General features: G+C 46.6%; 14 protein-coding genes across 14 annotated transcripts; 6 read left to right on the top strand and 8 right to left on the bottom strand.

Annotated features, from left to right (window-relative positions):
* Positions 1 to 441: 441 nt before the first annotated feature.
* BKA55DRAFT_548128 (uncharacterized protein) lies at positions 442 to 1,528 on the bottom strand. Its single transcript, XM_046191093.1, has one exon. It carries the CDS (start codon positions 1,206 to 1,208, stop codon positions 465 to 467), a length of 744 nt encoding a protein of 247 aa, XP_046056020.1. The 5' UTR covers positions 1,209 to 1,528; the 3' UTR covers positions 442 to 464.
* Positions 1,529 to 2,197: 669 nt separating this feature from the next.
* BKA55DRAFT_548122 (uncharacterized protein) lies at positions 2,198 to 4,493 on the bottom strand. Its single transcript, XM_046191092.1, has 7 exons — positions 4,035 to 4,493; positions 3,842 to 3,982; positions 3,739 to 3,783; positions 3,621 to 3,680; positions 3,407 to 3,562; positions 3,215 to 3,358; positions 2,198 to 3,134 (listed from the first exon to the last, which is right to left on the bottom strand). Exons 1-7 carry the CDS (start codon positions 4,129 to 4,131, stop codon positions 2,524 to 2,526), a joined length of 1,254 nt encoding a protein of 417 aa, XP_046056019.1. The 5' UTR covers positions 4,132 to 4,493; the 3' UTR covers positions 2,198 to 2,523.
* A 1,846-nt stretch (positions 4,494 to 6,339) lies between these two features.
* On the bottom strand, positions 6,340 to 7,380 carry BKA55DRAFT_682340 (uncharacterized protein; the record flags this gene model as incomplete). Its single annotated transcript, XM_046198322.1, has 2 exons — positions 6,340 to 6,672; positions 6,730 to 7,380. 2 exons carry the CDS (start codon positions 7,378 to 7,380, stop codon positions 6,340 to 6,342), a joined length of 984 nt encoding a protein of 327 aa, XP_046056018.1.
* Positions 7,381 to 7,446: 66 nt separating this feature from the next.
* On the bottom strand, positions 7,447 to 7,926 carry BKA55DRAFT_682339 (uncharacterized protein; the record flags this gene model as incomplete). Its single annotated transcript, XM_046198321.1, has 1 exon — positions 7,447 to 7,926. One exon carries the CDS (start codon positions 7,924 to 7,926, stop codon positions 7,447 to 7,449), a length of 480 nt encoding a protein of 159 aa, XP_046056017.1.
* A 456-nt stretch (positions 7,927 to 8,382) lies between these two features.
* Positions 8,383 to 9,335, bottom strand: BKA55DRAFT_3695 (uncharacterized protein). Its single transcript, XM_046185894.1, has 2 exons — positions 8,842 to 9,335; positions 8,383 to 8,785 (listed from the first exon to the last, which is right to left on the bottom strand). Exons 1-2 carry the CDS (start codon positions 9,202 to 9,204, stop codon positions 8,453 to 8,455), a joined length of 696 nt encoding a protein of 231 aa, XP_046056016.1. The 5' UTR covers positions 9,205 to 9,335; the 3' UTR covers positions 8,383 to 8,452.
* A 131-nt stretch (positions 9,336 to 9,466) lies between these two features.
* On the bottom strand, positions 9,467 to 11,450 carry BKA55DRAFT_629972 (histidine phosphatase superfamily). The gene is made up of 2 exons (XM_046196941.1): positions 10,801 to 11,450; positions 9,467 to 10,749 (listed from the first exon to the last, which is right to left on the bottom strand). The coding sequence occupies exons 1-2, from the start codon at positions 11,170 to 11,172 to the stop codon at positions 9,583 to 9,585; spliced, it is 1,539 nt and encodes a 512-aa protein (XP_046056015.1). The 5' UTR covers positions 11,173 to 11,450; the 3' UTR covers positions 9,467 to 9,582.
* A 662-nt stretch (positions 11,451 to 12,112) lies between these two features.
* On the top strand, positions 12,113 to 14,375 carry BKA55DRAFT_496848 (heterokaryon incompatibility protein-domain-containing protein; the record flags this gene model as incomplete). The annotated part of the gene is made up of 2 exons (XM_046186402.1): positions 12,113 to 12,322; positions 12,378 to 14,375. 2 exons carry the CDS (start codon positions 12,113 to 12,115, stop codon positions 14,373 to 14,375), a joined length of 2,208 nt encoding a protein of 735 aa, XP_046056014.1.
* A 117-nt stretch (positions 14,376 to 14,492) lies between these two features.
* Positions 14,493 to 15,796, bottom strand: BKA55DRAFT_3680 (uncharacterized protein). The gene is made up of 2 exons (XM_046185883.1): positions 15,364 to 15,796; positions 14,493 to 15,260 (listed from the first exon to the last, which is right to left on the bottom strand). The coding sequence occupies exons 1-2, from the start codon at positions 15,433 to 15,435 to the stop codon at positions 14,610 to 14,612; spliced, it is 723 nt and encodes a 240-aa protein (XP_046056013.1). The 5' UTR covers positions 15,436 to 15,796; the 3' UTR covers positions 14,493 to 14,609.
* Positions 15,797 to 16,412: 616 nt separating this feature from the next.
* Positions 16,413 to 18,076, top strand: BKA55DRAFT_3613 (uncharacterized protein). Its single transcript, XM_046185852.1, has 3 exons — positions 16,413 to 16,989; positions 17,040 to 17,109; positions 17,168 to 18,076. Exons 1-3 carry the CDS (start codon positions 16,606 to 16,608, stop codon positions 17,611 to 17,613), a joined length of 900 nt encoding a protein of 299 aa, XP_046056012.1. The 5' UTR covers positions 16,413 to 16,605; the 3' UTR covers positions 17,614 to 18,076.
* BKA55DRAFT_3614 (uncharacterized protein) lies at positions 18,077 to 19,581 on the top strand. Its single transcript, XM_046185853.1, has 4 exons — positions 18,077 to 18,571; positions 18,621 to 18,707; positions 18,765 to 18,920; positions 18,975 to 19,581. Exons 1-4 carry the CDS (start codon positions 18,539 to 18,541, stop codon positions 19,500 to 19,502), a joined length of 804 nt encoding a protein of 267 aa, XP_046056011.1. The 5' UTR covers positions 18,077 to 18,538; the 3' UTR covers positions 19,503 to 19,581.
* On the bottom strand, positions 19,582 to 20,447 carry BKA55DRAFT_3610 (uncharacterized protein). The gene has a single exon (XM_046185848.1). The coding sequence runs from the start codon at positions 20,284 to 20,286 to the stop codon at positions 19,660 to 19,662; it is 627 nt and encodes a 208-aa protein (XP_046056010.1). The 5' UTR covers positions 20,287 to 20,447; the 3' UTR covers positions 19,582 to 19,659.
* Positions 20,448 to 20,814: 367 nt separating this feature from the next.
* BKA55DRAFT_548101 (uncharacterized protein) lies at positions 20,815 to 21,806 on the top strand. The gene has a single exon (XM_046191091.1). It carries the CDS (start codon positions 20,948 to 20,950, stop codon positions 21,566 to 21,568), a length of 621 nt encoding a protein of 206 aa, XP_046056009.1. The 5' UTR covers positions 20,815 to 20,947; the 3' UTR covers positions 21,569 to 21,806.
* Positions 21,807 to 22,196: 390 nt separating this feature from the next.
* On the top strand, positions 22,197 to 22,888 carry BKA55DRAFT_548100 (uncharacterized protein). Its single transcript, XM_046191090.1, has one exon. It carries the CDS (start codon positions 22,276 to 22,278, stop codon positions 22,654 to 22,656), a length of 381 nt encoding a protein of 126 aa, XP_046056008.1. The 5' UTR covers positions 22,197 to 22,275; the 3' UTR covers positions 22,657 to 22,888.
* Positions 22,889 to 24,790: 1,902 nt separating this feature from the next.
* BKA55DRAFT_531899 (uncharacterized protein) lies at positions 24,791 to 25,594 on the top strand (the record flags this gene model as incomplete). Its single annotated transcript, XM_046189260.1, has 3 exons — positions 24,791 to 24,803; positions 24,833 to 25,098; positions 25,481 to 25,594. 3 exons carry the CDS (start codon positions 24,791 to 24,793, stop codon positions 25,592 to 25,594), a joined length of 393 nt encoding a protein of 130 aa, XP_046056007.1.
* Between the last annotated feature and the right edge of the window lie 42 nt (positions 25,595 to 25,636).

Here is a 25,636-nt window from a genome sequence, read left to right as displayed (position 1 = left end):
TGTTGGACATTCACCACAGCAGGAAATTGAAGTAAAAAGAAGGGCGTCTGTGATGAATTGGAGACGGAGACGGTGAACGCCTTGACATGGGGTCTCAGAAGCAAATAAATGGAAGCGGATCAAGAATAAAGCGTCAAAGTTGATTGGCCAATCGGCGCCACGACCAGATTCGAAGTCTACGATGCAACAGAACGACCACTATGACACTATAAGGTGGCATCGAATGAAAGCAAAGCAAAGTCACAAGAAATACTCCAAACTTAAACTGCCGACCAGACCCTCACTATGTTTATCTCAAATTGGATCTCTGGTGACGTTGCTTCTCTGGTACATATAGGCCCAAGATGGGTACTTAAGCTGGAGATAATGTTTTAACTAGACAAATAATTATTTGATTGAAAAAATACATATATAAAAGAAGTTGCCTCGTATCTCAACCACCGTCGCATCCTTAGGTAATCGATTCAAAAGACCCAACGCCAGCTTAAACGTGAATATCCTCTATCATCCGCCACCTTCTCATCACTACTCTTGATAGCTGAGATGATCGAACTCCTATCAAGGTAGGAGTGGCATTTGCCCATTTCCATGTGATTCATCATCTCAGACGAGGTCTTGAACTTCTTCCAGCAAGTGATGCAGTGGATCTTGTTCTTGGAGCGCCACGAGTTCTGGTTGGCCGTTATCTCCATGAGGTCGTCGTACATGTCATCCTCATCGTAGTTATCATAATCCTCGAACTCGGAGTACGTGAGTGATACTTCTGAGACATTAGCCTCGTCGAATAAATCCCACCACGTCCTGAGATGCTCATTCTCCCAATGCTTCGCAAGTATATACTGAGAACGGAAGGACTCGTTGCACGGTGTGCATCTAAATCCTGACCTTACGACCTCGACGGGAACATGGGTGGGTTCATCGGTGTCTTTTGGGTCCTGCGTTTCCAGAAATGCAGGCTCTGTCGCTTCCGCCATTTCCATGGAGTGCTTGGCGTCTTCGTGTTGCAAGAATGCAGTTCTAGAACGAAAGGCTTTGTGGCAAGGGATGCATTCACAAACTTTGAATGCAAGACCACTCTCACTTTCATCCCTCGTGTTATTTCTTGTAGGAAGGGGGGGGTCCAAACACTCTGGCATTTGGAAGCCATTTTTCAGACTCGTTTGTCTTTTTGGGAACATGCTTGTGCCTATGATGATCTTTAAGTGCATTCAGATGAACGAAAGATCTGTTGCAAATGTTCCACTTTATCTTTTTTAGTTTCGGAGCCTCGTGATCCCTAACCTCCTGCTTCCCAATACCACCATGCTTGTCTGACTTATGCTGGTCAAGCGCAGGTTGTTTATTGAAAGACCTGTTGCAAAGATGACATTTCAAAACAGTCGTCTCAGAATCTTGATCTTTGTTTTCCTGCTTCAGATCCTCTTGTTTGGCCGGGGCTGCATTGTCTACAGCTGGGTTTGGCGAAAGCACCCGGGACTTCAGAGGCGTGCTTGCTCCCGTGATGCTCTCTCAGAGAAAGCTCAAGTCTGAATGACTGATTGTAGATTGCACATTTGAATGTGTTTACCACCTGATCGCCCTGTTTTGATTCGGCGCCGTCTGTATTTGTGACGGCATGTTTGCCCTGACGATGTTGCCTGAGTGAGGACTTGTGAGGAAAGGACTTGTTGCAGATATTGCAAGTGGCCAATTTGGCTTCTGGCCGTTTAGCATTATTGTCGGCCATGTTTGAGATTTCAGTGCAATAGATTTGGTTCGTTGTTTAGAAAGGAAAGCTGAGATGGTCATCAGGTCAGATTGGGGCACGTCATGAAAGGGGGTTTCAAAAGCAATTAATGGATTCGGATGAAGTTGAAAGCGTATGAGCTGATTGGCCAATCGGCATTACGACCGAAGTCTAACAGTGCCTCGAGTATAGAACCTTGGCGAATCATATTAGAAGCCAACAGCATAAATTTATGAGTTCTAATTATATGCACTGACATTTTCATGATTCCTGGCAGCAGCAGCTGTACGCATAACTTCACAGTTGCTTCGTCCCCTTGCGTTGACATCTTAGTCTGCCGCCGCGACATTGGAAACCCAACTCCAGGGTAGGTGGTCGGGTTGGCTAGGATGGCTGGGCTGGTTACAGTCAAATAAATGATGGTTTCAGCCAAACTCGAAGACATTAGATACTGGGCATTGTCTGTTTTGGCTCAAGACTTTAACAATTTACATCAAGGTGGAATGTGGATAGAATTCCAAGCGCATTCTATAGTCTATACCAATAAGTACTTAAACACTTGCACCAAAGCCTCTCTGGAACCAGTTCCTTACCCTATCTCGTGCACTTTTCCTAGCCTTCGTCTCTTGAACCTCGTCTCTGTCGCTTGAAACTTCAGCATTAATGTCATCCTCTCTCGATTGGTTCAGGCCACAGCAACTTGGATGACTGGCTGCTGCTTCAGGAAGTCCCAACAGTCTTGCTTCCAGATAACCTACTTTGGCCTCCTGAATTATATCAGCAGCAACCACTTCCTGCTAGCCTGTCGCTCTTCTCTTCCAGAAGAATAATTGTTTCGGGTCCATAGGCTGGACACCAAGATATCCAGGCACTGCGTCGCTGAAGCCACATTCCTGACGTCCACGAGCGCCGATATGCACTTGGGCATGAGCGGAAGCAATCTCATGTTGAGTTGATTCGTCAATACCAGAATCGGTGCATTCAGCACCACAGCAATTGAGAACCATTCCCGGGTTGCGGTCTTTTCTACCCATGATGACTAGTCTACTCACTCCAGCTCCAGAAATAGAACCACTAGGACAACACCAGGCATGTTTCATCATGACCTCGTGCGTGGTGTCGTGAGTTCTGTGTCGAGATATTGTTTCAGCTTGGCCTTCAGAAACGCAGCTTGGGAAGCGCTTTTTGAGCTTATCCTCATCAAAAGTGATACTCAGATGGGAAGATAGTTGTTGGATCATCCATGCGAGAGGGGCATGCACAAGACCTTCTTGTTCTCCAAGCTTGCCCATGTTACCATGATCGCCTAAAAAGAAGACTTGGTGGATGTTGCGTCCGCACATATAAGTCGGACTATAAGGGCTTCTTGTCTCGTGCAAGGCCAAAGCATGAAAGGCATATCTCACATCTGGTTCAAGTATTAGCTCATGTCCAAGTCCAATTTCATCAAGGGATCTATTTTGATCCTCGATACTGATAAGCACTCACTGTTTGGAACATGGTCGATAATCTTCGTCTTATACTTGCTTCGATGAAGGTAAGACAGTGGCTTTGTGATGCCAAACAGTGGGATACCCAGAGAACCAACTGTGTCGAAACAACACAAGGCGTCAATTTGAATGTCATCCCAGACTTCAACACGTTAACAATCATTTTCAAAGGAAAGGACACAACACCAACATTTATAATTGCGTCGTAGCTCATCCTTGTTAGCCTTAGTAAGATACGGATCTTTCTTGCATGCGTCATACAAGCGCTTGAAGAACTCTGTGTCGCCGTCACGAACCAGGCCTAGACATTCAATGATCATTGCTAGATAGCGAGCAGCCCATGCGCCTAAGTATCATCTCCGGTCATTATCTGCACACGGGTCAAACGGAGGTTCCTGACTTACCTCGAGAGTAGCCACAAAAGATGATTCTATCACCCTTGTTGTAATCATCTGCAATGTTCCCTAGATACTATAAGACTTTCTCATAAAATAACACCACGGACAGAGCTTGGAAGCGTACTATAGGCGGTTATGACATTTCGACGTGTACCCCAACCACCAAGACCTGCCAAAAGTGAGCCAGGGTATGAAAGAATAAGAGGAAAGCTATAGTTGTGACCAACCTCCGAGAATCTTGTCAATTAAACCATCAGTACCTACTCCATTGACACGAATCTTCCGAACTTCATCGCCCTTGGAGATGAGATCGGGCAGGCTAGATACCACAGTCTCTTTCGAGTTTTTGACACTACCATGCCAGGTACCTGTAGAGGTTAGTGATAAATCCAGCTTTAGTTGTTGAAAGACTTTTCTTACCATCAAATGCAACGAATAGGAGTTTGGGTGAGCTTTGTTTCTCTTTTTGTTGCTGGGCCTGTTTCGATTGTCCAGAAAGACGAGAGAGAAACCCCATTGCAAATGAACAGATATAGCTCTGCAAGAATAAGAGTTCAAAGTCTGCTGATTATGAAAGGAACAGGATTCAATGAATAAGAGAACACTAGGAAGACAATTGAGTTGAAATACCAGTTTCAAGAGAGAACATGGGGACCCCAAGCAGTTAAAGTCCGGCTTAAATAAACCGAAGATTTGGTCTATCAGGCTGCGGAGGACGCTCCCTTTTTTTCAGCCACTCTTTCAGCTCATCCTATGATATCAATGGCAGTGCAAGGAAATATGGGCTCCCTCCCTCTTCCTTTAAATCCGAGAGCCTTGTTAACAGCTCAACACCGTTGAATTGCACTTCTGCCTGCCCAGCCAGTCAATATGACATAGGTGGGAAAGCCACTTGGGGGCTGCTATGTATGATAAATTTGCTACAAGTGCCTGAAATACAAGCTACGGGAGAGATTTGGGGGCCATTTCTCCAACTTGAGGCTGGTACATCACTCTTAGCTCGTGATTGGTAGAGTATTTCTGACTGGGCTGTCAGCTGAATTACACTCTGATGATTTGAGGCTGTGAGCTCCCCCTGATCTAAAACTGCGAACGCCATATGTTGATATCGCGTCTTGGCGGCATGTCACTTAGTAGAACGGCTCGTATCTGTTTTTACTGATCGCCGGAAAGGTGGCATTGCGTTGTCGCCGAAAGGTCGTAAGGTTGTGCACGATATTTCGGGGATTAACGTGCTCCACGAACCAGTTAGTCAGCAACGAGCTTTATGCATACTTCTTAGTTCATTTAAAGGCAGCTTTCCACTGTAGATGTAAGCTGAGCGCTCACTGACTATCTCAGAGCAGCACTGCCTCATGGATGGATAAAGTGCATTGAGGTGCATGGCATGCATCTTTAAGCGACCTTTTACCACTTTGTGTACAAACCACAAATACGCTTTGATTTGGTTCCATCCTTCTGGTGTTCTTTTTTGTGTTGACGGGCCCGGTGTTCAGAAATCACCATTTACTCCGTCGAAACAGTGAGCGTTGCAATAGGCGCTACGTTTCCAAGACAAGTCGAGGCCCGCTAATGAGCATTCAACACAGACAGTAAGTGTAGGAAAATATAATATAAAATAGAAGTACATGTATTTCATCGACTCCAACCTGGCTGATGTGGCACAGAATTCCAGTACCGACTCTCCTCCTCTTTTGCATCACACTCCTCCCGAGTCCCAAGATCATCCACAATTTGACACAAGATCAGATAAGCAATATCACACCTATCATTGCTCAAAGGGTTAGTCTGCAACAAATCATTCTCCTCAATGATTCTCTTAGAGTCCACTCCACGATACGGAATCATATCAGGAACATGGCCCCAATGTCTTCCAGGCTTCGTGCAAAAGTCAACTAGCTTTTGAACAGAAATCGCATCAGGTTCCCAGCGCAGCCTCGAAATTGAGACGTAACAACATCCCCTGATAAGCTCTTCTAATTGGCCATGAAGTCGCATTCTTGTGTGCTGCAGTCATCTTGTGTGTTCCTATTAAGGTTGAAATGCGGCTGAAGACGGTACAAGAAAGCGCTTATTCGAAACAAGGACGGCACATAAAACTTGGCGTACCGATGAAAATACCTCATATGTAACCAATACAGCGGCAGACTGATAAGGGACTCTGCATCACATATGTTAGGCAGAAATATAGCAATGCTGACAATGCTGACATAGTGAGCTTTCTCGGTTGAGAAGCCAAGATATACCTTGGAACCCACTCCATGGCACCAGGTGGGCTGTTGGCTGTTGGTTTGTTTCATTAAATTGCAACTTCAGCATGTGTTCTATCAAGGGAACCGTGCGCTCCAACTCGTCCTTTTCAGCTGCTCTATCTCAATACAAATATCCCCCACTGAAGAAGTTTGGGGCTGTTCGAATTATTTTGCTAGAACCGGGTCAACCTGATGATTCACTGAAAGGCAAACTCGAAGAAGTTCCTGTCGATTCTCTAGGAAGTTACGAAGCACTGTCATTTGTATGGGCAGACTTGGGGCAATCCCACAGACAGCATGAGATCATTATTCGCAATTAATAATTAACTTATGTAGCAAGGTGTATTGTATATTCTGTTATATATCTGACTTGAATGAAGCCCGAAACTTGAGCCGTTTGTATGTTCTAAATCCATCTGAAATGTAACGCTTCGCTTCGTGTCCATGATCCTCCCGTTACTCATCCAAGCTTCCTATGACTTACGAATCAAAAAGCCTGTGATCAGAGACTGAATCTTCTTATTCTCAGGCACCTGTGCAGGTGTTGCTCTGGGCGGATATGTCTTAAATATCACCGGCCTTGTAGTCGGTGTAACTCGAGTTACTGGGATAACCTCTGTTTTCACAGGAACCCTTTCTGTCACTACAGGAGCGACCCTGCTGATAGGTACTGCTTGGCGTATTTCCATCTTCACTGGTATAGGTGCCGGGATGGTAGTTGGAGGAGTCGGTTCTCTCTTCACCGGTGCTGGAACTTCCACCGGTGGGTCGACAACCGGGGGCCTAACAACATGAGTCTCGCGGTGCTGACAAGACCTTTTAGAAAATTTACACAGTGGTATGGAAGTACTTAGAACACTCACCTCGTAAAGTTCCACACTGGACATGAAAAATCTGTAACAGAGAGCACACCTATAGTGAAGCTCTGCATCGTGCTGTTTTCTATGCTCAACGCTCTTAAAAGTTCGCCCGCAAGGACCACACGCCATATGCTCCAGCCATAAATGGTCGCATAACTCCTTTTCCGTTCCAAAAGGAACTTTGGGATCACAGTGATCGCAGAGATACGTCCCAGGCTTGACAGGAGTGCCTGATATGACATGCTTCTGTTTCGCCGCTGCATTGCCAAAGTTTGTCTTACAGACACAACAGTAAGTGTGCTGATGCTTATCTCTCTGGTGCTGCAGCAGCGCTGAATGTTTCGCGAAATTCTTGCGGCAGACGTTGCATTTGAAGGTTGAGGTTTTTCTCTTCTCAATTGGTTCCTTGAGAGCGATGAGGAGGTCTTTCAAGCCTGTTTCTTCGATCCAGTCTCGTAAAGCACAGGCTCTGTTCTCGAAATGTCTAAAGAGGGGACCCATCCGTGCGTACTTCTTCTTGCAAGTTGGGCATCGGAGATTTATGCTGCGACTTGACGATTGGTGAAGACCCTCGCAGTGCGTTGCTACAACGCTGTCGACAAGTCGAGAGGTACAACCCGATTTGCATGTGCCGTTCTCAAGATGATCCATCATTTTTGAGTAAGTTGGAAACCGTTTCTCGCAACCGATGCAGCAAATCGGAGTTTTGTATGGCTGCTTTTATGCTAGAGGATCGGTCAGATCAGCAATTCGGCCTGTCTGAGGGAGGAGGCTAACCTTTTGAAACTCTAGCTGAGAGGGGAATCCTTCATCGCATGCATAACATATGCAATCGTAATGCCATTTGGAGTTGTGACGTTCTTTATCTGCACTGCTTTGGAATGATTTGCAACACTCGCTGCAATATGGATCGGAGACTGTGTTTGCCTCCGAGGTTGACTGATTATGCTTCGAACCCTGAGCAACTTCAGATCCTGAGTCGGATTCTTCTTCGCCGCCTGATTCGCACGACTGGTATTCTTCTGTCCCTTCCGAGCCCGACTCTTCTAATCCAGATTCATTTGCCTCGGAAATCTGCTCTTCCTTGACATGCGCACCGCCATGTTGAGGCTCATATGGCGCGTCGATGACTGTGCACTCGTTGGCGGAGAATGAAGGTTCACCTTCTTCAAGCTTAATGCGCTTGCGTGCACGCTCCATGATGGCAGTAAATGAGGCAGCTGTAGTCTTAGCGGTTCAGTGGGCCTTGCTTGAGTGTAACAAAGAGAAAATGGAGTTTGCGTGGAGACTAGGGACGTTTTTATCGCTGTTGCCAACAAATCAACGTTACTTTTTCTAATGAGGATGTTCGCGATTGCAGTCTATGATTGGGTTTCAGCTAACCCCTAATCAGCGGGATCGTCGGCGGGACAATAACCAATATTTATCCTTTGACACGCGGCTAGAAAACTGACCTATCCTGGACTCCCGAACTTCAATTACTGAAAACAGGCCTATTGGGCAACGCATATTCTATTAGTATTTTATCGAATGCCCTTTTGCCTTGTTTAACTTTGTTTCTCTCCTGAAGTACTAATATGGGCTCCAATAGTCAAGAATGTCTATTTCTTGTGGACGGGTAGTCGCTCGATTACTCCTCTAATCCAAACAACATAACCAGACCCCGCGATGTGAAATTCCACTGCACCACCACTGTACTATGGAAACATAGGCCATTCTAGAGATCTTAGCTATTGAAAATACTTTTCTCTATATGATCGAAAAGGGAATCATAGTTCGAGATCCTTGCGTGACAGTTCTCACTCTCAATATGCTGTAGTAGAGCGCTCAACTGGTTAAAACCCGCTCCGCAGTAATAGCAGTCAAAGTCATCGTCATGGTCATGATTCCAGCGCCCATTGATCTCGTAGTACTCCCATACCAACTCTCTGATAGACTCTTGGTCTGAACCCGACTCGCAAGTGTTCGCTTCAAGATGGAGCATCATGGCCGAATGGGAGATGAACATTCTACTACAACCGAGACATTCGACATTCCTTGCTGCGTGGATCTTGCGATGCTATGTACAGATAAGTATGAAGTGAAGAAGATAGGACAGTAGACGGGGAAACCTACGTTGATCAGGTTAGATCGTGAATTGAAGAATCGACCGCAGGTTCGGCATTTATAATGAACGTCCACATCATGCTCCAAAAGATCGTCATCATCATCGAAGAATTCCTGGCATGGAATACAAGCATAATGATCTTCTATCAGATGATCATCCAGATCTTGAGCGGAGTGGAAGTCAGGCTCATGATAGCAGCGAGTGCAGACATGGTGTCGTAAAGAGTTCTCGATGTGCTGTTCTTTCGCACGTTCATGAGGGAAGTGTCTCTCACAACGCCAACAATACGTTCGAGGGTGTATGGCTCGGATGTGTTGGTCTAGAGAGTTCTCCAGGCGGAAGTGCCTGTCGCAAGGAGGACAGTAAGGCATTTTCGGCCTCGTTAGGTTGATGTCATAGTCTTGGGGTTGGGAATGGGTTCTGGGATAGATAGACTGAACTTGAGATGCGACTTCCAATATAGAAACCGGGTGACCGTAAGTTTAGGTATGGGTTGATGAGGACGCGAGTGGTGGTTGAAAGTAATTTGGTTTAGGGAGATATTAAGCTTTGATTGGCCTCACAAGGCCCGCAGCAGGCTACTAGATTGCGTTTGAAAAACAACAAACGGTTTTTTGCAAGCTGTACTACCTTGTTGACATGTTTTTGTTATTCAGAAAACTTGTGTAACTGTCTGCCTAGCAACGTATCCATACAAGCTGGCCAATGATACTGAGGACTAACATTAAGTGAAATCATAAAGTGCCATTTCACAAAGGAATATCCCCAGAGCATCGTCCCTTAACAAGACTAGCATCCTTCCCCGTCAACCCATCAAAATACTTCAGTAACGTCTTCACAGGCACCATCTCCATCCTCCCCAAGTCCGGATGCGTAGACGTCAACGTCTTTCCACTCCAAAGAACCCTAACAAAATACTCCTCCTTCTTCTTATACAGCTCGAAAACGACTTCACTCCCCATACCCGGCCAAACCATCACGTCGATCTGAAGAATACTCAACAAGCGACTGATAGAACCATCGTGGGCAAAGTTATGTAAGTATAAAAGATCTTGCTTGCCGGCCATGACGGCGCGGAAGTGGCTTGCCAGCTCGGCGATCCATACGCCCCAGGATGTAGCGGATGCGGCGAGGGATTCGGGTGCGTCGCGGTAGATTTGGGAGTATTCCCATTGGCCGAGACGGTAGACTGTGTCAGCGAGTTTTTGGTCAACGCAGGTGGTTGAGTTCTTTCCGTTGATTAATTTGCAGGGGAAGGGCTTCTTGTGGCATTGGCGAGCGGAGAGGTTGTCGTAGTAATGATCGAAACTCTCGTGGAAACCAACATCATCAGATGGTACACCGGAGATGCCGTCGAGCGTCTTGTAAAGATCCTTGGTCTTATCAAGATGCTTCTGCCAGGCTTTATTGGAAGATGACTTGATAGCGTTAGTCAATTTGCTCCCTACCGCGCATTTATACTGCGGCTCCAGACTATCCACGCCAGCTTGTTGGATAAGCAGCGGAACAGATTCGGTGGTCTGATACATGCCGTTGATGAACATACCAGCAACCTGACTCGTAATTTGGTTATTGGTAACTCTAAACATGACCTTACTACGCCAATCTTCCTTGCGACCTGGGATGAATTTCAGAAGGTCATGGTAGACCTCGTATAGGTCTTTTCCGTGGACCCAAGAATCATCGAGACCTTCGGCAGTGATTTGGGGAAATTGACAGGATCCGATCCATCCGGAGGGGATGAAGGGGTTGATTTCGGAGGTGAAACCTTTCCAGTAGCCTTGGGCGTTGGGTTTGGGCGATTCAGTGAATTGGCGGCCGAAGTAGTAGAGGCCTTGGTTATCGCAGTTCCATTGGTATGGCTCAACTGGGAAAGCGTTGGCTGCGTAAGGAGTACGCTTATGATGTCTTTGAATCTAGCAAATGTCAGTCATATCATAGTTTCTCGCCCGAAAGAAATTACTTACCACTTCGACATATTGCAACTCATATCCTTTCGAAGCCTTCTTATACTCCCTCTTCCTCGCATGAGGCATGTTACACCAATTATACGTCCCATACTTGTCATCCGGCGTATGCGACGAGTCATAAATGAAGCCCCAAGTACCCTTCCCGTCCAGCACCTTGTCAAGATCATTGACTTGACTAGAGCTCGGAGGAAACCACTCCATATTCGGATCATTTCCCAGTACCGGCGCTGCCGCAAGGAGGCCGAGTAACGAGCTTTTTGGTAGGGACGCCATATCTGCGTATTGCCTCAAGACGAAGAAAGTGCCGAAGGAGAAGACTGCTGTGAGGATGAGCAGTCTTCCTCTGCATCGGAACCGGGAAAGCGTCATTATATATACTGAAGCGGAAGGCAGTAAGTTGATGGAGGATGGTTCTGAGGTTGGAAATTACGCGGTTTAATTGGAGCGCACGTGGAGACGTGACTGGCTCAGACAAGGCTCCTGACAGGGTCTAGTGTTGCGGAGAACAGAACATGGGATGATGGCATGTTTAGCCAGAACTGAGGACTCATCTTGGAACGTGAGTCGAGGATAAAACCTTACGGTATCTTCCACTTATGGAGTTTTCCATTGATGGTTACACCGACCGTTGAAGTGACAGTTGTGACACGTGAATGTGAACGGTAATAAAAGCTTATCTTCAAGCCTTACTCATTGAGAACACCGACAGCCATGACTAATAGATATTACGGTTCTCTGCGTGACGTTGCCATTCAAAAGGACATGGAGTGAATCTCACATCGCTGACAAGTAACGCGATGAATCTAGCTACGATACAAATCTTCAAGTCAAGACCAGGAAAGTTCTCTCCATCAGCAAATAAAAACCACCTGCAGGCAGATTAAAGTTAGTGGGCATCTCTTATAGTCCCAGGCTTAAAATTAGTGGATTGGGGCGGCTATTCAGCGCTCAGCTTTAGTGGTGCTGCGCCGCTGAAGGCTCCACGCTCAACTTAAGCTCTGTACCTGCGCCTGCGGCCCGAGAGTTCTTGGCAATAGACTAGTGGATGAAATTGAAAGAGCTGACAATATCTTTCATCCGTCACAGCAATATTCAAGAAGGCAAGGCATCAGTTGAGGAAGTATGACAATGAAATCATCTGTGAAACAATGCTAAGCCTCCTTATTCGGGCAAGAGAAGCACAATTACGTCACAGCTGAGGGGATCACCAGAAAGTAAGCCGTGAGATTCAATGCCTCTCCAAGAATGATCACCTTCCACGAATTTTACTTGACAGCAAGTCAATCAGCTTTTATCTTTCTAAACTTCTATGGATATACCATTCGAAGCCCGGATCCCTCGCGATCCCAAGTTCAGAGCTGAAAACAGCAGCGACGCATTCGTAGCCCTGGCGAAATGGGCAGTGGATTACTCAACAGCTGAGGGGGTCAAAGCAGGCTATAAAGCCGCCTTCCAGTCAGGCCAAGAAAGGATAAGTGGCTTCTTTTCAAGTCTTCAAGGCTCTTCGAGCAAAAAGCCGGTAAGATACAATGCCCCGAGGTTCTGAACATTACGCTAATCAGGATCTGAGATAGGACTTGCCAACAGAAAAGCTGGTTCACTCGCCGCTTCAAGATCCGAAAGGAATTCGTCTTGTTCAAGTAGAAGTGAAGGACTCTATCCTTTCTTTGAACCTGCGAACCTATTCATCCTCTGAGATCCCGCCTTATGTCTGCCTCTCTTACGTCTGGGTTGACTTTGGTCCTATGTGGAATCGTGGCCGTGACTTTCGCGAGACTGAGCTTGAGGTCCCTCACTTCAGTCATGCCGATAACGTCGATATAGCGATCAATAGCCGAATATTTCCTATCGGAGCTAATCTACACGCTGCCCTGCTCGGTTTGCACAAATACCTCAACGGCAGACCTATCTGGACCGACGCTATCTGCATCAACCAGGAAAACCCGGATGAAAAAACTGTCCAGGTAGCTCGTATGGATGAGATCTATAGTGCAGCCGAGAAAGTATTTATTTGGCTGGGTAGAAAACATACCGAGCGAACCGCTGCGATGAGCATTCTGAAAGCATGGCCTGCCTTTCCAGAGGACCCAAACAATGCCGACATCCAATTCCACGGGAAGAAGTACGCGACTGCAAAAGCATTCTTCGATGCAACGTCAACAGGCTCAGAGCTTATATCATGGCTAAATCTTCTTCGAATCGTCACCGAAAGTTGGTGGAGTCGAGTATGGACTGTTCAAGAATTCATTCTTGCCAAAAACTACTCTTTCTACTACGATGGAGAAGAAGTCCCTGCGTCAGAGTTGAAAAAGGCGATGGATTGGACCTACTTCGTTGCTAATCACTTGTCGCCGAAGATGGTACCTCATTGGGTTACTTTCCAGCCTTCGATGTTTGACTTGAAGAAGAGTGCCGCGAAACTTCATCTTCTTGACGTGACACTTCTTGGGGCGACGAGAATGGCAGGTGATCCGCGTGACAAGGTCTGGGCATTTCTCGGTATCACTGACCCAACAACTCTTGGTCAGACACCTCTCAAGCCAGACTACAGTAACCGAAATATGGGCGACTTCTACCTCGACATAGCGCAACGTCTCATAAAAGGTGACGCAGGTCTTCTCGTTCTATCTCTAGTCAACCATCCTCTGCCCCGAGAATCTTACAAGTTCACATCATCAAAGCCAATCGGCAACAGATTACTAGATAAGCATAAGGCCAAGAAGCGTTTCCCTTCGAAGAAGCCAGATTGGGCGCCGCTGGAAGAAGACATCTTTGACGATGCCCTCCAGCCAGACTGGTCCGGAAAGGGAGTTGGCTACCCAAGTTGGGTTCCGAAAATGGCGAGCGCCGTTGCGACCGAGCCACTGTTTTTAAAGGAGATGAAAGCCCAAAAGGCTCGGGGTAGGCCACTGTATGATCACGGTTGGCGAGTCTTTCACGCTGCGTCTAGTGTAAAGAGCGATTATTCGTTGTCCGAGAACGGAAGAACGTTGTCGGTGGGCGCTCATATCTTGGATAGAATCACCAAGATTGCTCCCCTGCCTAAGAAGAAAGAAGAGGAGAAGGCGTTCTACAAGAGCCTTCGGTCATGGTATCCAGGGAGGACCCGCCTCGCCGACATAACTTACCCGCCCCAAACTTCGACAACTGTCCCCGAGGCGCTGTGGCGAACGCTTTTGACCAACATCTGGCTCACCACTCATCCTGCACCTGATGCTTGCAGCGACCACTTTGCCAATTACCTGGCCCGCATCTCAGACTCTGCCTCTGATGCAAAACATGATCTTCGATCGAAGCACAAACCTGATCCAGAGGAGGGAGACATCTTTGCGGTTGCGGTGGATGATGCTGGGGCTGAGAGGGTGCTTTTCGTTACGGAGAAAGGATATTTGGGGCTAGGACCAGCAAGGACGGAAGTCGGCGATGTTGTGAGTTTGGTTGCTGAGGCTCATGTGCCATTTGTGTTTCGTAAGGGGCAGGGATGGATCTTGATTGGGGAGAGTTATGTGCACGGTGTGATGTATGGCGAAGCTGCTCAGAAGGTAGACTTCCAGAAGATTAAGATTGTATGAAAGGCTGCTCCCTATACTCTCTAAGGAGAACCACAACTGACTATATCTGTGTAGCGATATTGGGTCTCAGGAGCTGATGGAGGAAAGTTTGAAGTCGTTTCTTCTTATAACAATGTAATCACAACAATACGGTTAAGTATGGCGCTGCCAAAGTCAATACCCAACGTCTTGTCCATTATGCTGCCAGATATCTACACAAAACAGTATTCCAAAATCAACATACCAGAAACTAACTCACTGACCCTGCACCTTTTGCCTCCCAGCCTTAGTCTGCTGAGGCGGTCGAGTCCTTCTAACCTGCTGATACCGATTCTCATAAGTCGTTAGATCTTCACTGTCCTCATCTCTCGGAGGCCAAGTCGTCACGCGATGAGGATCAGCAGCATCATCCGCAAACCGACGCATATACTGTCTACCCTCGCGATCCAACGGCTCCATCTGCGCCCTCTGAAAAGCCAACCTCCTTCCCTGAGGATGGTACATGACACCAGCAACACCATGAGATTGGCCCGTGTTTCTATCAACAGCGACAACGCCTCGGAAAGGACCGGGGGTGTTGAGTTCATTCTGAACAACCCGTCCTCTGTCGCGAGGATCAGTGGGTCTTTCCTCGCGTCTCTTGACTTTCATGAAAGGCGCGGACTTTTTGTTGAGATCCATGCGGCAGTTGACAGGGACTTCGTGCAGAGATGTATCGTTTGGGCGGTTTCTCTGCTCAAATCTTTGAAAGATGGCTCCGTCTGGTGCGGTACTGGTCGGTTCTCGGTTCATGTAGACATGAGGGTAAGGACCGTTGGTGCTGTCGTCGTTTGGGTCAATTACGACTTGGCGGACTTGCTCTTCTACGACCGTAGCGGGAATGCTGCCGCGAGGGGTGTAGTATTGCTGCAAATAGGTAGTCAGCATAAGAAACAGCGTTGGGGTAGAAGATTCAAAGGCAAAGGTGGAATTGGACAGAAGTACGGTTGGTAAAGGAATTGTGACGTACCATTTTGCTCATGTCCTCATCAGTGCTACGCCTCGGCTCCTTCTTACTACCGAGGCCAAAGAAGCGACTCATGATGGATGGTATACTTCAACAACGGAGAAATTGTGGGAGAAGAGTGACGGTAATTGCGACTTGAAATGCCGAAAGTAAAGGATGATGACAAGAGAATAGACAGAAAGAACAATGCTAAAGGCTTCTTGGACGGAAACAGATGGCCAATCGACCGGCGATGGCTTTGGAGAATTGTGTGATGAGCGATAGTCTGAAGAGCCGATCACCTTGGAAGATGGAGGCCGCCAGTTTATATAACCAAACGATGAAGGAGCTTTTAGATACAGAAAGCCATTGAAGTTGTTGGCCCAAGGAAGAGACCATTATCTGCTGATTATTCGGCGAAGCGAGGCATAATTTTGGAAACTGTAGAACCAACATGCATAACACCTGAGACAAAAGTGTCCCAATGTTAAGGCCCATATTCCCCTGCTAATACCCCGGAAGGTTCCTGCAAGCGCTTCTACGAGATAGTGATAGGTTTACGCGGCTGCGAACTGTTCGTTTATGTTACGCGCGCTTAAACCCGACATCACAATTCTCTTCACATGTGAATGCAACCATGGCCTGGACGAGGCACAAGAGGTCATTTACCGGCACGGGGAAGAGAAAGCAAGGCGATCAGATGCAAGTAAAAGAGGCTTCAGTCTAAAGCGATAATTTTCCTTCTTGTGCCTAATAATGCAAGAGACAACGTGGAATGGCAGTGTAGTATTATTTCTTTGTTACCAAAATCCTCGCTCGATGATGCGCGATTCTTGAGGCCAAATTGCCGGGCCATATTAAAAAAATCAAACCGCAACGCTGTAAAATTATTGGTTCTATTCACTATCATGATATGATGTTCTTCCTGCAAAAGTTCTTGATAGTGATCTGCCGAGATACCGAATGAGCCCTGTCCTTGTTTCAGTTGAGAATTACCGCGCGTTTGTGGTGCTGCGAATGTGATTGGGCGATGGCAAGGCGCAGCAAACCTCAGCGCCTAACCAAAAGACCGCAACGAGACCACTCACTCATACTCAGCCTCACAAACTGCCTTGCGTGTTTGCCCATATCATCCAGAAAGAACATTGTTCGTTCTTCTTTATTCCTCTATCATCTTGTTTTATTTTCACTCGCTTGTTGCACCAGAAGCTAAATCATCTCTCAATCAGTTAGCCCCTCCCTCACACTTGTTCCCAACAACTCATTATGACCGAGCAACAAGAATCCTCCGATAGCCCCACGTGGCTCAAGTACATCGAGCAAATGATAGAAGAGGAGGAAGATGAGATTGATTCAGAAGCCATCTACTACGAGATTGTTCGCGACATGCTCATTTCAGAAGAGGACCCAGATAAAGCAGTCTCAGAAGCCATTCAAAAGTTCTACGATCATTACGTCGCTGGATTCTCTGGAGAAGACTTTGGCGGGAGGGAGCCCCCAGAATATGATGCTGGCGGATATCTAAACAGCATCGCGGTAATTGTGTTCGAATTAGTCGCCAAAATCCCTTTCACAGACCCCAAGCAAGACATGCTCTCCAAATTCTTGATTGGTATCGCAAAGAATGGTGCGGATATGTTTGATGAGAAGGTATGACGTGAAAATTTGTACCCAACTTGGATAAACTGACCATTTTGTAGGATCCTCGTTTTGTCTGTTGGAGCTGGGGAATTCAAGCAGCCGCGGTAGAGAGATGGAATGCCTGTCACAGTACGCAATTTCCCTCCAACCAAAATCCAATATGTTTAAATGCTAACATCTCATGAAGTTGATGCAGGGCGCTTGGATCGCGAAGGGCCAGCTGTAGATGGAGCTATAGATACATGGCTCAGCACAACAGCTCTCATCGCCAAGCTCTTTCAAGCAGATCTCCTCGGCGCGTATGGCCCCCTCTGGCTATCTGCCGACTTCATAAGAGCCTTTGAGACACATACAGACGGCGACTACACAAAGCATCCTGTCAGACAATCACAGATTCTTGCTGTTGCGAACTACATCCTCCTTGCGGGTGAGGCGTTTGCAAAGGATGCCAAGATATCTTCGCCAGAAAGGCGATATGATTTGGATGCGGAGAAGTGGAAGCTTTGGGCGGGGAAGCTTAGAGAGGTTGCTGATACGGTGGACGAGACTGCGGGATGGGATCTTAAGGGCAAGACTCAGAAGGCGTATGATAGGATGGTTGAGCTATATCCGAAGGCCTTTTCATCGGATTAGTATGAAATGGTGTACATTTGGAGAAGGACGGTAACGTTGGGCGACAGTGTATATATATAGATTTCTTTTATTGTTTGTTTGAAGAATAGCTCTTGATGAGAGATTATGCCTGGAGAGTTTCTACGATCTGATGCGCCCAACAAGTTTCCATTGTTTCCTTTCTCCTATCATCTTTCTCCGTCTGCACCTTGTCACAGCTGGGCGAACAGTGATTGCAAAAAGGTTGCCCGATAGGGTTCTTCTCTTATCCCTTGCAATTTGATGAGCTATATTAGCGTTCGTTGTATTTAATCAAACACCCTACTTCAGTCACGACCCAGACGACAAGATGTTCAGAATCGTGCATCGGGAATTTCGCAAGTATCTACGCTGACTAGAGGCGGTTGGCACTTTGCTCGAGAACGTGATTAGGTCGTGCTTAACTAATGGATTCCTGACGCGAGATTCTCAAGAAGAAGGCTTGCGGGTCTTTACTAGACTGAGCGTCTTTTGGCTGTGCCATGGCAGCCTATTTGATACACTCCAACGTGAAGACCGTTGTTGAGCTACCCCGCTTCCGTGACATCTCGGCATCATGAGTTTCATCACTAAGCCTGCACAAGCGGACGCCGTGAAAAAGGACGAGAGAGAATAAAAGAAAAGGTTTTCCCTATTACGATGTAAGCCTATCGAACTTAATATAGTGTGGCTCCAGATTTTTAACATGGTGCTTTCCGAGTACTCGGATCTGATACGAGTTGAGACTATCCTCATTAGTCATCGTCGACGTCACTATGGACCTTGTTTTGGCTACAATATGATGAACTCGAAGCTGATTTATCAGCTGGAGACGGACCCCTTGATTTTAGAGACATAAATACCGCAGTGTACGCCTCGCTTGATTCACCATATCAGTTGAGCTCTTGCTATCACATCTTAGGACAACATGGAGGCCTTGAAGGGACAAACCGCTTTTATCGTTCGTACCCATCGGCAGTGGATCTTCGGGATGCTAATTATATGCATAGACTGGAGCCTCTATGGGCATTGGTGAGGCCATCGCCTTGGCGTTGGCTGAGCACGGCGTCAACCTTGCCTTGGTATCTCGAAGCAAGGTGCGGATCGATCAAACGAGAACCTAGGCCGTTCACTAATGGATCTCCTTGATGAAGGATAAGCTTGATGCAGTACGAGACAAGATCACTTCCAAATTCTCGAACATCAAAGTTGGAGTCTACCCAGTCGACATCCAAAACCAACCCGACATTGAAAAAGCAGTCAAGTCAGCCATATCTGAGCTTGGTCAGATTGACATCCTGATCAACAATGTGAGTGTACTATGTGTCTGTAAGGCTGATTGCTGAGTGCTAACAATCTCCCAGGCCGGACTTGCACTTGGCGCCCCCGGACGTTTCTGGGAGATCCCCATCGATCAAGTCGCCCAAATGTCAAACACCAACATCAACGGCGTCATGTTCACCACCCACGCAGTCCTCAATCAGTCAATGTGGGAACGAAAGAAAGGAACCATTATAAATGTATCATCCGTTACAGGCCTAGAATGTCCACCATTCAACGGCGAAGCAGTATATCACGCCTCAAAAGCATTCCTCGAGGGCTTTTCCAACAGTCTTCGAATGGAGACCGCCGGATCAGATATCCGAGTTCTAGTTCTTCGGCCCGGTGTTGTCCAGACTCATTTCCATCTTCAAAGAGTCCAGTATGACCAGAGTGCTATGGATGAATTTGTCGAAGGATACGAGCCTTTGGTAGCAGAGGATCTAGCACAGTCGGTGCTGTACATGTTGAGCTTACCGCCTAGGGTATCTATCAAGGCACTGGATTGTGTTCCTACGGCGCAGAGAGCATTGACGAACTTTGATCGGGAGTGGAACTCACGTCGTGAATAACTGGAATGATAGATTTTGAGCTATAGGGAAAAGATGAAATTTGTTTGAAAAGGCTTGCTACATAACGCTATCTTCATACTTCAGAACTGATATTTCTAGCTCTAGAACCTACTGTCTATACACAGTAGTGACTTTAATTGTTCCAACAGCCTATTCTTTACCCTGTCGATTTCCTGTTCTGGTTGTAGCGAGATTTCTCACCATTCAGACACCTTTTGCAACAGGACCCCGCTCTGTCCCTCTCCCTGCCGCACCTCGTACATACACCCTTCCCACGCCGTTTAGAATAGACGGCCTGGTTCGAAGCATTTTTCTTCTTACCGCAACGGCCACATCTGTACTTGACAGCTGGTACGCCACAATCGGCGCATCGTTTGGTTATCTCGCCAGTGATCGGATCTTTGATGCCCTGGTTCCGACGTTGTTGAACACGAGCTCTTTTTTGAGCCGCGTGTTTATCTATGCAGTTGCCGCATTGCTTGTGATTTGTTCGGGCTGGATTGCGGCACGAGCGTCTGGAACATATCACAGGCTCATCGGCGAGACCAGCATCTTGACTGGTGGTTTCGGTGATCATGTCATCCGCGAGGGATAGATTGTCAAGTGAATTAGCTAGATGGCTGTCAACTGGAGGGTACGGGCTTAGGATGTAACTGAAATCGAATGGTTTAGGCCGATATCGTCTACCTGGTCCTGTTTGATTCCAATCGTTGCTGGAAGGCATGATGGCTTGATCGGGTTTGTCTTCTGGAAACTGTCGTACCGACCTAGAAAGAGGCTTCATATATGTTGAAAATTAGTCCAGATGAATGAGCCGGTCAAAGTTGGATGATCTTGTAGCAACTCCCAAGTCCCGACGGCTTGGCTTATTTTATACCAGATATACGCCTCATCTAATCGCCATCTTCAAAAGCTTTATGACACTGTTCTAGCGACCAGAAATAAAGTGTTCGTTTTTGTTTGAAGTAAACAAGCCACTTGTGAGGATTTCAGGTTCTGTTTGGAGCTAATGGACAAAGAATAACTTGTTCCCGCAATTGTTCATTTGTTCTATCTTTTTCACGAAGGCCTCCGCCCTGGATGTACTTTCTGCCGCAAGATATAGTTAACGAAAATCCTCAAATATATTTCGAATAGAGCGATTTAATTCCCTGTCTAACGCAGGGATCTTAGAAAGAAAGAAGAGAATAGCATAGCCCCGGGATTAAGTCTCATCCCGTAACAAGGGCATGATATTTTAGGTACGTAAGACTGCACCGTAATGGAAATGTCTAAGCCCTGTCAAGTTAGGCTTTTGTTCTGCGAGGGTAAGCGAACATTCAACCTCATGATTTCTCGTTTCAAGATGGTAGCGCTTGGATCACCCCAAGACATACTTTTTATCTATTCCTGAGTTCCTACCCAAGCTCTGCAAACTCTATTTAAACCAGCACTTTGACTCTAAAATGGCTCCTTCATGGCTCGAAAAGTTCATTGTCCGCGTGGACGCAACCCCAGACCCTCGACGAAGCGCGGAAAAGCCTGCGCTGGAAATGCACTACACCGCTCTTGTCGGACACCGCCGAATTTTGGGAATTAAAGGCGAAAAAGAACCTCGCTACGAAGTCACACGACGAGCTGTTCTGGAAATCTGGGGAGACAAATGCTACGTCAAATCTCTCAGTCAGAATGCGGAGGTAGCCATGATGGACTTTCACAGCCTCCCTCCCAAGACGGAGGTCAACTTCTCACAGAACGGCCGCAGCATCACTATGAAGGGGGCTGAAGGAAAGTTTACTGCGGGTGGTGGTCTTGGCGAAGTGCATTGGAAGCCGACGGGAATGGTTGCTTACGGCAAAGCTTCATGGGAGCTGAGGGACAATACGAGCCTTATGATGTCAGTTACCATTGATGATCAACAGATCAACGGAGTGATTAGTCTCTGGAAGAGCGGTCTCGCCCCAGAGGTGGAAGAGGAGTTGGTCGTGGTCGGAATTTCCAAGATCGAAGAGTATCGAAGACTGATCAGGAATTCCAAGGTGTCTGCCGTGGGTGCCGTTTCGAATGCCTCTTGGCTAGCAGTCTAGAAAGATTAGCTAAAATGACCAACTCTGGGGAATGGATGACAATAGAACTTCGGTTCAGCTTGGCATGGGGCTGTGGTAGGACTCTCTTCTGTGTTCTTCGTATCGATATCTCTTGATGACACCCTAGAACAGAATCAAGCAACCTAAGACATTGTCCAGGAATAGATCTTTGCCTTTTCGCGCGGGACTTTAAAGTCCAAAGTCGAATAAATACAAGTATATTGATCACATAAAGCAGTTAGAGTATAGCTGACAGCGGTTTTGGTGTGAGAGTGACTCCGAATGATTTCTCCGCGCTTTCCGACGGAGGCGCGACACTATTAATAGTTGACAGCAGAAATGGAACACAACAGGCTCCGAAGAAATCAGCAGCGCTTTTGAACGGAGAGATGTCACTATCAATAACCTTAATTATATTTGAGCCACCAGAAAAGTCCTACCTCGCTCCTCGCCGTCGGCAAGCGGGATGTTTGTCTATTCACAGGTTGCTGGTTGCAGACTCGCACCCTTGGGTGAGAATGGCTGCTAAATGTGGATGGAAGAATAAGTGAGATTATTTAAAAAGCATGTACAGACGAGAGCATAAATACTCGAGTGTTTCCCGGCTCTCTGGCGAAAACCATCATCACAAACAATCAACAATCATTAAAGCATCTCATCCATAACAAGAATCAACTCCATCATCTCAACAGCCCAACACAAACAAAATGCATCTCTCCTCCCTCATCTCCATCATCACCCTCAGCCTCGGCGCCGTCAACGCCATGGCCATTGAAGAAGACAACACCCTCGAAACCCGCGATGATCATTGCAACCCCGGCATCGATCTCATCAAGCTCAAGATCAAGCGCGGCAAGTACTACACTGGCGTTGGAAAACCCGGAAAATGCTACAATCTTCCCGGCAACATCAAGTACTTTGATGTCTACTCTGACGACACCAAGTCCCTTGTGAGCTGCTTCGACTGCAAGGTGTACACTGAGGCCAACTGCAAGGGAAGCTATGTCAGCCTCGAGGGGGCAGACAACTTTGCTTTCAAGACTACGAAGAAGCCTCACTACAAGAGCTGGAGGTGCGGTCCTCCTTAAGTGATATGGAATGATCGGATGGTTCTGTGGGAAAGGAGTTTAGAGGGATGAGGATATTAATACCAGGACATTCACTTAGCTCAATGCCTCGGAGGTTAATCTTATGATGATATTAGGGAGGGAACACTCGTTCAAGTCAGGAACGGAAGAAATACGGCGATGGAAACATTCTCTTACAGTATTTACGTCTTATTTACTGCATCATTCTTTGACATTACATATAGGATTCTATCAACTTGATAAATTATGTGTTTCAACTTATATTATAACTGATTCGTGAGATCTCGCAATACCATAATATCATTTGCATGGTTAAGTGAAGCATCTTGCTACTCATGCTTTTTCTGAGGAACGTTTATATATTAAGCGGCTTTTAAACGCTACTTAATTATTCCTCGCATTCTTCGACTTTTTGTATGCCACTGCTTTGAAGCCACACGAAGCAAATGCCCATTCCCCTGATGTTGAGCTGTCGCCTAACTCCCTGAAGTGTCTTTCCGCTTTTTTTCAATCCGTCTCTCCCTTTCCTTTGCATTTATTTCATTCCTGCATTTCTCACAGTTGAAAACCCCAGCGTCTTCCCCCTTAGGGCCCTTACATTTGCGGCACCGCCCTTCGTCCTTGAGCTGATTATTTCTTTGCCTGCTTGACTGGTTAATTGAAGCTGAATTTGATTGATTTTTGAAAGTTCATCTCTGCTGACCTCATCGATTCCCTGTGACCTCGCAGGCAATTCTCACAAGACTTGCGACCAGGAGCCGCTGGCTTTTTACAGCGTCCACTGTTACATATGTTGGTTTCCTGATTATTTCCAGGGTTCTGTGCCTCCGAACCCTCTGCTTGTGGCGGTTCAGGATCGCGTAAACTGTCGAGATACTCCCTGGCTACGACATCAGGGTCGGGGTCCCCTGGGTTTTCCATATCGTTAATGTTCATTTTGGTAATAGTCGAGAGTGTTGAATGTTGTTGATTGTTTGTAGTTTCGAGCTTAGTATTGTTGTTACTGTCTTGAGAGGACTGTTCTAGGGTGCACATTCGAGTTCTTTTATTATTCTTTCTCGTCGTGCTCACTCTAATTCCTGGAACCTCTAGGGAGGTGCATCAGACACCATCAGAGGCCATGAATGTCTTCTTTTCACATGTGTGTGAACGAAGATACACACAACCTAACGCGTCACGGTAGACGCTGCAGGTTTTCACTGCTTGGACTGATGGCTGATGCAATGCCAAAGGCTGTGCGTGAGTGTTGAAAATCTTGTTGGCACTGACACAGACTCGGCAGACCCGGTGATGAACTTCCCTTTCCCTAACCAGCTAATCATGGTGCAAATTCGGGTCTCTGATCACTCACGGGTGAGTAAGTTTGACTCCGTTTCAGTTGACAAGTAAAATTGCAGTCTGTGACGCAGATATCATGGGTAAGTACTATATAAAAGGGGCTTCTGCCAACAGAGCGAGGCACGTTTCCGGTATCGGATACTACGAACATCTGCTTCTTCTAAACAAAGGAAGAGCCGTGGAATTGTGTCATTCCATCTCCTTTTTTGTTTATCCCACTTTCATTTATCACATCCGATACTACACTCAAGTCTTCGTTGTACCTAATAATTAGTGCGACACTGATTAACAACTTTCTATCAGCTATAAACGTATTTACATTTAAGATCTCTATTGTTCGTTGTCACCTGTCGAATTTCCGTTGATTGTTAATTCCGCTTCGAGAACATACACACAGTAGTCCGCTGACATTGGTGTAGCACGGAGCTCTCATCTGATAGTATCTTGTCAGTGATTCACCTCCCACTAAGCAGAAAACATACTACCCAGGTCCCTTATTCACTACTACGCAACGAGCATAAATACGAGCTTTATCTCATCTAATCCCGTGGTTCCCTTCTCTAGCAACTTGGGACGATATTATATTAATCCAACTTTGTAAATATCCTAACCAGCACATATATCTCAGGAGATCTACCACCGAAACATCATCGAACTTCCAACTTTATATACTTACAACTTACCCTCTACTAATATATACTACACCAAAATGGCTCCAGTAAGAAGGACTATTTGCATCTTGGATCAATTTCTCATGTCCTGATAGCAGTTTTACCCTCTCAGGCCGACCGACCCTATGTATCAAGCTTGTAAGTACTGACAAAATAAATTTTCCTAGGTATAAAGCTGAAAGTCAAGACGCGGGCCACTTCATCGATTGCTGGAGACATCCCAACAAGAGGGCAGTTGTCCGAAGAATCTTCGCCGTCCACCGGAGTGAGATGTATATATCAGGCCGCGAGCAAAGATTTGAGAGATATTGTGCAAGATCCCGCTCCCTCTCGAGACTCTTATATCACGGCACTACCCGGGCCTGTGACGTTGGCGAACAGAGGGGAGATGGAAGGCTGCCGTGGTGCAACATGCCAAACTGTGGCGTATGCGGTATACTAGGATATTCATTTCAAGTCAGTAGGTCCGGGAAGTAACGCTGATATCCTCGTGGCTCGGAGTAACCGATTGACTGGCCATGATTCAAGGACGGGGTTTGTTCGGACACGGGATATATACATCACAAGCATCGTCCAGTAAGTCAAAGAAAAGCAGTACAAGGCCATATCTAACATTTGTCCAGAAGCAGACGACTACGCAATCAATATAAATGCGGGGTCTCGGGTTCATGCAGTATTTCTGTGTGAGGTCGTGAGCGACAGGCCTCAAAGAATGAAATCTACATGCCCATATCGGACTGCGCCTGATCTTGGCTACGATAGCATGTGTCATACTACCATTTCTATCTTCCAGCATACTGACTTGTTGTTTCCAGGTTGAAGCTGTCTTGTTTGGGGATGGCGGGATAGTCAACTACCCAGAGACTGTAGTTTACCGAAATGACGCCATCATTCCTGTGGCGGTCATCATGTATGAAAAATTCAATTAGTTTGTGCTTTGGAAGCTAATTGAGATTGAGGATTGAGTTTAG

This window comes from Fusarium redolens, assembly GCF_020744475.1.
Source record: "Fusarium redolens strain MPI-CAGE-AT-0023 chromosome Unknown BKA55scaffold_1, whole genome shotgun sequence".
NCBI lineage: Eukaryota > Fungi > Ascomycota > Sordariomycetes > Hypocreales > Nectriaceae > Fusarium > Fusarium redolens.
This window is presented reverse-complemented; position numbering and strand designations above follow the sequence as displayed.

What these genes read in the sequence shown, in the direction of transcription:
- BKA55DRAFT_548128 (XM_046191093.1), bottom strand. Translation starts at nt 1,208, where the DNA reads ATGCACTTAAAGATCATCATAGGCACAAGCATGTTCCCAAAAAGACAA.
- BKA55DRAFT_548122 (XM_046191092.1), bottom strand. Translation starts at nt 4,131, where the DNA reads ATGGGGTTTCTCTCTCGTCTTTCTGGACAATCGAAACAGGCCCAGCAA. An exon ending in GCTACGACGCAATTATAAAT is followed by an intron (nt 3,359 to 3,406) that starts GTTGGTGTTGTG and finishes AACGTGTTGAAG; the next exon opens with TCTGGGATGACATTCAAATT. An exon ending in TATCGACCATGTTCCAAACA is followed by an intron (nt 3,135 to 3,214) that starts GTGAGTGCTTAT and finishes TACTTGAACCAG; the next exon opens with ATGTGAGATATGCCTTTCAT.
- BKA55DRAFT_3695 (XM_046185894.1), bottom strand. Translation starts at nt 9,204, where the DNA reads ATGCCTTACTGTCCTCCTTGCGACAGGCACTTCCGCCTGGAGAACTCT. An exon ending in CACGATCTAACCTGATCAAC is followed by an intron (nt 8,786 to 8,841) that starts GTAGGTTTCCCC and finishes ATCTGTACATAG; the next exon opens with CATCGCAAGATCCACGCAGC.
- BKA55DRAFT_629972 (XM_046196941.1), bottom strand. Translation starts at nt 11,172, where the DNA reads ATGACGCTTTCCCGGTTCCGATGCAGAGGAAGACTGCTCATCCTCACA. An exon ending in AGTTGCAATATGTCGAAGTG is followed by an intron (nt 10,750 to 10,800) that starts GTAAGTAATTTC and finishes GACATTTGCTAG; the next exon opens with ATTCAAAGACATCATAAGCG.
- BKA55DRAFT_3680 (XM_046185883.1), bottom strand. Translation starts at nt 15,435, where the DNA reads ATGAGTCGCTTCTTTGGCCTCGGTAGTAAGAAGGAGCCGAGGCGTAGC. An exon ending in ATGAGGACATGAGCAAAATG is followed by an intron (nt 15,261 to 15,363) that starts GTACGTCACAAT and finishes ACCTATTTGCAG; the next exon opens with CAATACTACACCCCTCGCGG.
- BKA55DRAFT_3613 (XM_046185852.1), top strand. Translation starts at nt 16,606, where the DNA reads ATGACCGAGCAACAAGAATCCTCCGATAGCCCCACGTGGCTCAAGTAC. An exon ending in CGGATATGTTTGATGAGAAG is followed by an intron (nt 16,990 to 17,039) that starts GTATGACGTGAA and finishes ACCATTTTGTAG; the next exon opens with GATCCTCGTTTTGTCTGTTG. An exon ending in GAGATGGAATGCCTGTCACA is followed by an intron (nt 17,110 to 17,167) that starts GTACGCAATTTC and finishes CATCTCATGAAG; the next exon opens with TTGATGCAGGGCGCTTGGAT.
- BKA55DRAFT_3614 (XM_046185853.1), top strand. Translation starts at nt 18,539, where the DNA reads ATGGAGGCCTTGAAGGGACAAACCGCTTTTATC. An exon ending in AGGGACAAACCGCTTTTATC is followed by an intron (nt 18,572 to 18,620) that starts GTTCGTACCCAT and finishes TTATATGCATAG; the next exon opens with ACTGGAGCCTCTATGGGCAT. An exon ending in TTGACATCCTGATCAACAAT is followed by an intron (nt 18,921 to 18,974) that starts GTGAGTGTACTA and finishes ACAATCTCCCAG; the next exon opens with GCCGGACTTGCACTTGGCGC.
- BKA55DRAFT_3610 (XM_046185848.1), bottom strand. Translation starts at nt 20,286, where the DNA reads ATGAAGCCTCTTTCTAGGTCGGTACGACAGTTTCCAGAAGACAAACCC.
- BKA55DRAFT_548101 (XM_046191091.1), top strand. Translation starts at nt 20,948, where the DNA reads ATGGCTCCTTCATGGCTCGAAAAGTTCATTGTCCGCGTGGACGCAACC.
- BKA55DRAFT_548100 (XM_046191090.1), top strand. Translation starts at nt 22,276, where the DNA reads ATGCATCTCTCCTCCCTCATCTCCATCATCACCCTCAGCCTCGGCGCC.